The sequence below is a fragment of the Nymphalis io genome, chromosome Z, assembly GCF_905147045.1.
Source record: "Nymphalis io chromosome Z, ilAglIoxx1.1, whole genome shotgun sequence".
In the NCBI taxonomy this organism is placed as follows: domain Eukaryota; kingdom Metazoa; phylum Arthropoda; class Insecta; order Lepidoptera; family Nymphalidae; genus Nymphalis; species Nymphalis io.
The window spans coordinates 2132737-2142511 of record NC_065918.1 but is presented as its reverse complement, the minus strand read 5'-3'; the positions used below and the strand labels follow the sequence as shown (position 1 = coordinate 2142511).

General features: G+C 33.6%; 1 protein-coding gene across 4 annotated transcripts in view; it reads left to right on the top strand.

Annotated features, from left to right (window-relative positions):
• The window catches only part of LOC126780369 (triple functional domain protein), an 84284-nt gene that overhangs the window by 34182 nt on the left and 40327 nt on the right, over nt 1-9775 (top strand). For all 4 annotated transcript variants that reach the window (XR_007670487.1, XM_050504816.1, XM_050504815.1 and 1 more), the window contains exons 26-29: nt 692-952; nt 1594-1755; nt 2089-2171; nt 2480-2564. Coding sequence is in view for 3 of the 4 variants with exons in the window: in XM_050504816.1 (XP_050360773.1) it covers nt 692-952; nt 1594-1755; nt 2089-2171; nt 2480-2564 (591 nt within the window). In the remaining variant the exon portion in view is untranslated. The remainder of the gene's footprint in view (nt 1-691; nt 953-1593; nt 1756-2088; nt 2172-2479; nt 2565-9775) is intronic.

Below are 9775 nucleotides of genomic sequence, written 5' to 3'. Positions count from 1 at the left end.
TGAACCAATATTTTCCTCATGATTCATTTATAAGCGACACATTTAGTCGGGATTCGTAGTGAGTAGTGTTTTTCAGTGTTCGTTTTTAAAGTGCTTCTCAATTGTTTCTTCAGCTCGTATAAAATGATATGATCGGTGTAAACGTAGACTTTGTGATTGTGATGATGCTTAAATATTTGAATTATCATCGCACGAATAAAATTGGACCCGCTTCGAAAGATGGTGTTGTATGTGCAGATATATTAATTATAAAAAAAAATATGTATAATACTAACATATATAACAAAATTAATAATATTAGTTTTTGATCTAACATATTTAACAAGGATTTTTTTTTATATGTACAGGAAATATTTATCCTTCAAGTTCTTACATACATATTAATAATTCATTATTTAAAATAAAAAAAAATATTTAAAGGGTTCCCTAAATGCGTCAAACTAACTAATTGGAAATTATTTTTGACTTTATTATTATTATTATGTCTGTTGAAAAGCTTTACCTTCGATTTAAAATTTTAGCCAAATATTAAACTGGAAAAGAATATCAAATAATTTATTTTATTATTATTTTATGTTATTTTGTTTTGTCTATTAAAAAAGTTTTCCACTTAATTTTGTTGCAAATTTATAAATAACAATTTATGCGATATAACCGATGATGATTCATAAATCATGGCCATTGTTCACAGGACGGACTGGAAGTTATGCTCTCAGTTCCGAAAAAGGCTAACGATGCTATGCACCTGTCAAATCTGGAGGGATGCGACGTGCCCATGGACAGCTTAGGCGAAGTGGTGTTGCAGGATTCCTTTCAAGTATGGGACCTTCGGCAGATCATCAAAAAATGTCGAGAAAGGCGGGTGTTCCTGTTCGATCTGCACCTACTTCTCGCGAAAGAAGTCAAGGACACACATGGCAAAGCCAAATACATTTTCAAAACAAAATTCATGGTGAGTTCCTGACCGAGACGCAGATTTATTTTTTCTAGTATTAAATGATAAATAATTCGTAGACGTAATTGTTGATAAGTTGATGGCGAGCGAAATGTACATAGTATGTAATAAACGGTAAATTTATTACAATAAATGTTTACAAATATTTAAGGGTTGTTAGGAGTCATTATGTTATTTGTAAAATACGATACATTTTTAGTTCTGTTATCTTGATAGTAATGTTGTATTTGTATTATTTGCTTGATAAATACCATATACCGTAAAGTCGACAGTTATTGTACCGCCAAACAGGAACAACACTAGTTTGAAGTGTTCAATGAAGGGTAAAGCTCAAGGAACATCATAGACCCCATATTGGACATTTATCATTAGGCAAATATTCTCTTCTACGTTCTTATTAAAAATTAAAATTAAATTCCGTAATATTTATTATGTTTTTAAAAGGATGAATTTGAGAAACTGGTAAATTAGTTACTGGTTTGTCAAATAAAATTGTAAAATTTCCATATCTAAACATATTATTTAATAATTTTATAAAGCCTATAATTTGCAGTTAAAATAAAAACTGCGAAAATATAGGCTCGTTTATCTGTAGATTGTGTTTAAGAACGATTTAATGATAATATTATGTTGCTTAGACTTCCGAGTTGGGTGTAACGGAACACATTGAGGGCGATGAGTGCAAATTCTCGGTGTGGACGGGCCGCGAGCCCATGGCTAGCGACTGTCGCATCGTACTGAAGGCGCCTTCCTTAGACGTTAAGCAGACGTGGGTGCGTCGGCTGAGAGAAGTTATACAGGTACATTTTTCAAAATACATATACATATTAATTAATATTGTAAATGTTGACGTCAAAAATAACTTTAATACATTCATGTGTCATATGTATTATTATCATCATTTTAATTACTTCAATATCATACTTGAAGGGGATTCACAGTGACGATAGTCGTCCTACGACCAAATTCAGTGTTATGTGAGATGTTTATATAAATATTGCTATGTCATTGGTTCTAATGACAATAGGAATATTTACAGTAACCTAAAAGGATACTGCTTTGTACATGTACCATTTCAGTTTTTTTTTTTTTTTATTAAACAAAAATAGTCTAAAAAATTGTATTTCTTGTAGGAAACGTACTTTAGCGGTGCACTCCAGCAGCCGCCGCGCAGCCCGGCGCGGGCGCGGCCCGCCAGCTCGCAGCGGTCGAGTCGGTACGTGCGAAAGACTCGTTTAATACTTTTGTCGGACTTATCTATTGTGTAAAAAATTTAAGAGGTTTATGAAAATTATGTAAGATACGATTCTGTCTATTTAAAATATGTGCATGTCTATTTGTATAGACGTATGATCTTGTATATTTAGTTCAGTTCTTATATTTCGTGTACAAATGTAGTTCCTACCCAATAACTTAAAACCTAAATTCGAAATATATTTATATAAAATTTTGATATATATTTTAATATAATATAAAATTTGATTATAACTAAGATATAAATAATAACTAAGTTTTCTTTTACAGAGACTTTGAAGACACCGACACGGATAACCTTGATCGAAACTCATTGGCATCTTTCGGCAGCGGTAACACCACTGACTCAGATAAGGTAAGTCCCAAATGTTACTTTATATAGTTGTAGCATTTTCTAACTAGAAGTGGAAAAACTTATTCGTTCTGTAATCATTATTGTATGTACAATAAAGAAGAAGTCTCGCTTCGTTGTAGAAAATCAGACATACTCTCGGCATATTCGTACGGTCACAGACCGTCTATCGCAAACATGTTTTCTTACAACATTTCTAACTCAACAACACACCTAAGGTAAGGGTTTTTTGCGGATTTCCGCCAATCTCCTCCGTCCTTTGCACCAACATCCGCGACTTTAATAATAACACACTTTAGCTTTTAGAATAAAATAATAACAATAATTCTCGCTTCAAGATATCAAAGCTGGTCATATTATACAAGATGTCGACGCCTATTGTAACTCACCCCACACTTCCGACGTTATAGCGCTGTCCGCTTCGCTCGGCGTCTATTTATTTTTATGAATTATTTATTAGAATAATCGAGAAGATTCAGCTAAATCTCCCTATAATCAACCATATTTATCCCGTTGGGTTTGCAAAGATTAAGATATTTTTTAAATACATAATGAATACAATACTCATTACTTATGTTATATATTATTCGGTTATTAACCGACTTCAAAATGTCTTTTATGATAAGACTCATGCGAGACCACCTTTTTATCACTTCTTAAGTTAAAATACCTCCTAAATTAGTTATTTAAATTGTCATGTTTAAACAGAAAGGCAATCGACAAAAAGTGTTTTTTTTTTTATAAACCCAAGGGGTTATTTTTGTAACAATTTTTTTTTAGTATTACCAAATAACCAAAGTAGTTATCGTAATCAAACACAGTTTTTATAAAAAGTCATTTCCATACGACGCACTGTTAAAGAGGTATTCAATTTTAAATATTTATTTCGAATATTAATACTCGCCGCCTTCCGAGATGAAAGGTTCGATTAACTTTTAGGGCTCACCAATTATAAAAAATCAATACTAGGATTTATTGGTCTGCAAAAGTCTCTCTATTGTGGAATAAAAAAATATTCTCAACCTGATTTCGTATTGGAATTACTATACAAAAATTTATGTTATTCAATACGCTCTGTGTCATATTAGTTGTTTGTGCGTATATACGGTAAAACTATATTCAACATCAATTCGATGTTATTTCATATTACGGCTATATGGCAGTAAATTATCTAATTTTTGGTCTGCATCAGTAGTAGCGTAACTGAGCAGTAAGGTTTGCAGGGTTCACACAGATCTAGCATAAAACACATCAAGTTTTTATTTGTTTATAATTTATATCGCGCCCAAATCATATCGCGAGGAAACCTGTGTTTCTCAATTCTTCTTAACAGGAAATGAGCCTTTTGCCCGGCTATGTGACATCTACGGGTTATTACTTTACTTTTTACTTCATATTATTTTATATATAACGCAAATTAATTTTAATATTTTTAATTATTCTATACAAGCTATAGCCGCACCTTCGCCCGCATGTAATTCGGTTTGTTACAAAACTTCTTGCTCAACTATATCTTATAATGACGTATTGAAGTTATTTTAATTTACATATAAAAAAATAAAAATAAGCAGCGAGACCGTTGGACTGCATGCAAATATTTAATCCAACGGCAAATACCTCTGTCTTTTCGAAGTTTTGCTATCTTTAAATAAGTATTTTTTCACTGGCTTCAACTCCGAAGGAAAACATCGTGAGAAAACCTCCAACTCTGGCGATGTTCGAAGTTGTGTTTTGTTTGCCTTAACAAACTTCTACTGCCTTCAAGCCGTACTGGGCTAGCGAGCTGAACGACTTATAAACATATTATTTTTTAGTGCTGTTGCCAATTTGCCATTAAAATTACGTTTATTCTTACTTATATTATTATTAAAGCTAGATTGAGTTTGTTTATTCGTTTGTTTGTAATGCTTTCATGTCTTAACTATTCAATTGATATATGTAGTTGTCAGGAGTACAGAAAAACATATTGGTAACCTAACACCTCCTCCTGCGCCGCAAGCGGTCGAAGCCGCGGGAGCGAACTAGTTTTTATTAAATAAAAAAATTTTGTTACGATAAAGAAATTTAACTATATGAAGGTACAGACTTCTAAAACATGAAAGAAACCTCTCATGCTTTTTGAAATGAGGATTGAATAACGCAAAAATCTTATTTTTACTTCGATAAGTATCTACCTAAATGAATGAATGTCATCACATTTCTGGTTTAAAAATTATGAACGAAGTGTTCATTTATTGAGTTTCTTCCCCTTTTTATCTAGTACAAAAAATGATCTGGAAATCACTACATTTTGATCGTTAAAAATTAAAGATCATGTTCGATTTTACAAAATCGAGGGGTCACAGGTCCAAGTTCTGTCTTTAAAATAAAAAAATACGCGAAGTCTTTTTTTGGGGTTCAAGCTAGCATTAGTGATTTTTGTGACAATAAGTTAATTTTGTGTCGCTTGGACGGATCTATGAATTGCGTTAGTCATAAATAATGACTATAAATACATTATGATGCTTTCAATGAAATATAAAATTAAATATTTTATGAAGCAAAACAACTTAGATGCGACAATTAGTAAAAAATTAAGGTCAATACCTAAATGAAACTTTTTCATATGTAACATTTCAAATAAAAGATCACTAACGTATTACGATCTACGGTGCGGCACTGTTTTCAAATTTGTATAGTCCCAGAAAACGGGACGTGCTTCCACAAGTAAAGTTTAAGATTCGACATCTAAAATGTTAGCCATTTTTATTACCACGCCAGAACTAAGCAACAGCAAAACTTTGTAGTGCACTGTACACGGCACGACGCCGCACCGTTTCCCGGTATCGGTGCACGGTGTCCGGTGGCGCACCGTGGACATGTGTCACACAGCCTTAAATAACGTCCACACGGCGTTGCACACAAGCTTTATCGAATACAAGGCAATTACTACTCTGGAACGCAATGAATTTACTTGGAGCAAATGCGGTTCCACCCCCTTCGTAATTAGCTCATACGATGAAAGCATGTCAATTTAAAAATATATTTACTTACCGTTTGTATAAAAAAATACCTTCAAATAATTTATATTAAAATCTCGAGAGACCTGTTAACATTGATTTTATTTCCCGATAAAGGTAAATGACCCTATACAAATCCCAGGAATCCTAGTATTGATAATTTTACTGACCGTGCGCTGACCTGGTTACCGGAATTCCGGTGCTTTGTTTCCCTGTATTTTGCTCCCTAGGTATGACGCAAGCGAATTTATTAATTGCGCAAATATTATCTTGAATTGAAACAAACATTAACGGAGTAGAAATGAAGTAAAAACAAAGGTTTTTATTTAAATACTGCTTCGTTCTGAATTCTGTTCTTATTGAGTTATTTTATGTTTTCTGTTTTTCATATGCCCCATATCTCATAGAGAAAATTTAATTGTGTAAGGGCAACTCACGTATAAATTACTCTCGCGAAAGTACAGCGTGTTACAGCGTTTTGCAAATTTGTTGTTCACTGCGAAATTTGCATTTAAATAATTTATAGGCAGTCTTACAATAAAATAATTACAAGTATTTTTTTTTATATTATGCCTGGATAGAGGCTTGGGTGTTCATCTATTCATATAACATATAAAAACCTGTACAAGTTCCTACAGTTTCAACAATTCAATTAGGGAATAATAAATAAATCAAAAGGGAACAAACAATAGCATAATCTTTTAATAGACGTTTTATCAGAATTGGTTTGTATTAAATGCATTCAGTGACTATCAATATCGAGATTACTTTCAGCGAAGTGGTAACAATGGGCAGGTTTATTGAAATTTTGATGTTATGGAGGATTTTGTTTTATCAAAACTTGTTCAAACATGAAACTCGATTTCTTTTAATTTTTTTTATTGTCTCTCTAACTTAGTATAACACCTCTGTTAAAAAGTATGCATTACTTTTTAAATGAGTTATCAGTTATCTAGGAAGAGCCATCTTGTTAGAAATAAATTTAGTTGTGTCAAAGGCGAAGCGTACTAATTTTCGCTGCGTCGCTAATGAGTCTCGGCTTCGCTACAAACTTAATTAGATACACTATATTACTCTGTCGCCGTAGTTATCTGCAATGTAACATTATATTCAAATTGTATTTTGCCAAGGATATTACGATTTTGAAAATATTTTGTGTAATATTAATTAAATACTATAATTTGTTACATTTTTGATAATTTCGGACAGTGTTAGCCGGAATAATTTCGACATCTGTTTACAAATATTTTTTTTATTATTTATACAAGTAAGCGTTGCTTTTAACAAAGATATTCGTATCATGTTTATTGTACTTTATATATGTATCAAAATCGTTAATCAAACTGGTCTAAATTACTACATTTCGCGTATTTTCCATGTGTGTGTTACATCAACGTTTCCGTGATTCCTTTGTTTAAACGCATTTCAAATGAACTGACTTTTTCAACTCTACGGGGTTTTGTTTTTGAACTATGGTAATGTAACATTGTTATGATTAATTAATTAATTTGCCGGCCCGACAGATTTTAACCATCATTTTAATAACTACCACTACTTTCCTTCCCTGAACATTTACACTAAATTGACTCTTCGACGAGCTAAAAGGTTGTTGTTGGCTCTGCTTTGTTTTTACATCCTAAGTAAACTACTTTGATTTAACTTTGTCAGTTATATTGAAATACAAATGTTTTACATTTATCTTGGTTGGTTCGTAGACCATATTTCTCTAAATTTTGTTCTTATATAAATGATCACAAAAATCGTTCGACGCGGCAAACTTCAGTACTTTGTAAGGTGATGGAATGGATCTTAAACAACCAAATGATCCATTACCTAGAACATCACTGTGTATCGTCAGTACGAGTTTCAAACAAAATGGTCCACAGGTGATCTTCTAGCGAACGTAACGCATCTTTGGAATGAATATCTGTCTATCTTGTCAATAGGACGATAGAAGCATGAGGAATTGTTAATCTTAAAATGTTAGACTATATCTATAGGATATTATTTGAAGACTGTTTTTTTTTTTGAATAATATTATAGTGTAATGTGAACTGTCTGAAACTGAAACAGAGTCATTTAAGTAAAAAAAACGTATCCGCTAGTCTTACCACATCATTCCATCTATTTCCAAGATGTCGCGTGATTTTAAATTTATTAGTGTAAGGCTTTTGGAAGCCTTACACTTACAAAAAGAAAAGAAAAGAGCAGAAGAAGAAATATATGGATGAAAAAATATTTAAAACTCAGACAAAACCACTCAAGTATACGGATTCTCATAGTTCTGGAGCCAAATTAATTTCGTAACTACCTGAGAATGGGTGACAGGGCAAAAAACAGTACACAACAGTAGCAGAAAAACGAAAACAAAGAACACAACCGCTGTTAGCGCTCGTCGCGATTGAATAAGTGCCTTAACTGCACTAAATATTATTACACTGCACCGTGTAATAATATGTAAGCGCACTAAGGGAGTAAAGCCGACCGGATCCACTCTAGACTCCCTAATGAGGGACCCTCCCTGCCTTATTCTTATTACACCTCTCTTATTAAGGGTTTAGTGACCCAGATCCAGGGAAGTGTAATACCCGTTTAAGGCTTAGGTACACTTTTTACCGTGCCAATGCCAATGGAAAAAGCCAAACAATAGCGATTCAGTGAAAAAAACAAATCATGTTCTCAACTTCTCAAATACATTATCCCGATTCAATCTTTAAAAGAGCTCATGTTGCATGTTCTCAATTGATTTGTAATTGCACATGCGAATGCGAGCAAAATAAAGTATTTAAATCAAAGTTTCATATTCAAGTATTGCTCTTTTGTTTTTTACGTCAATGTTTTTTTTTTTGTAACGATGGTTTCAATAGTTTGTTATTAATTATTGATGTGCATATTGTTCGAGTTGTGTTCCAATGGGTTACAATAAAACTATACAACACACAGCAAACAAACTTTTATATTGTGTATTTAAATAATTTGTGCGAGATTTTTCATTGTTTTTATGAAATTTTTATTATTTGTTTTAAATTTTTTTTTTACAAATAAATATATTTGTTACAAAAAGTACCAAAAGTAGATTGAATGAACGTTATTTTAAAATATTATATAATAATACCCCTACAATATTTTTGATTTATTTCTTAAGCCATCAAATATTTTACTTACTTATTTTACTGCTTGCAGCAAATATGACATTTCTTGCAAGCATATCGTTGCATAATAACATTAGTGCAATAGCTTCCCGCGCAAAGCAATTAAAAGCTCTCTTCGCAAAGGTAAGACTGAGACATATAAATTCGGAAATATAGCTCGATACGGAGGCTGCGTAATGAACGGGTCTTCGCCCGTAAGATAGCGAACGATAGTAGCGGGCGGCACAATGCGCGGCAGTGGCGACAGCGCCGCGCGCCGCATCGGACGAGGCGGGTCGCGATCAACGCTCATTGCCGCTCGAGTTCGCGCCCGCGTCTCCGCCCGCCGCCCGCTGCCTGCTGCCCGCCGCCCGCCGTTCTTCTTTTTGAGCGCCTCTCGGTGCCACGTGACCTTACGATGACTACTACCCCACCTCTGCATTCGCCCTTACCCGTACCCACTAAACAACATAAAAGCCGGCGCAAAATATCGCTGCCATGGTTTAGGCAGAGTTCTGTGAGCGCGCCCCATTCAGCACTTTCGCGCCAGCACACAATTGACACTCCAAGCTCGTTCCATGCTCGACTACTCAAGGGCAGCCGCCAACGTCAGGTGAATGCAAATCGTATTAGAGTTCCGGCTTAGTTTTTCGACACACCCTTGTGAACCCTTCGCCGACTTTGCATACCTGTTCAATGATATTGACGACGTTTCAGTTTGCACTTTACCTTATTGTTTTATGATATATATATATATATGCATTTCCGTCGCAAAACATTAGCTTTTTATTGGTACAATAAATTTTACCGTATAGAATGTAACACTTTGGAAAATATAAAGTGTATACCGCTCGCATTTTAATTTATTTTTGCCCATCGCTTGAGTGGTGATGTGCGCATCTGTTGTTTAGGTTATTGTAAACATTGCCATTGCCATTTAAAAAGTTGAATGCTCACGTTTGTTGCTAGTGTCTATTTGTTAATTAATAGATTCTTTTACATTAATGAATATTGTATTATTATTGAGAAGCTTAGAAGAATAAAACTAAATAAATAAATACAAAAACATTTAGGAATTCATTTT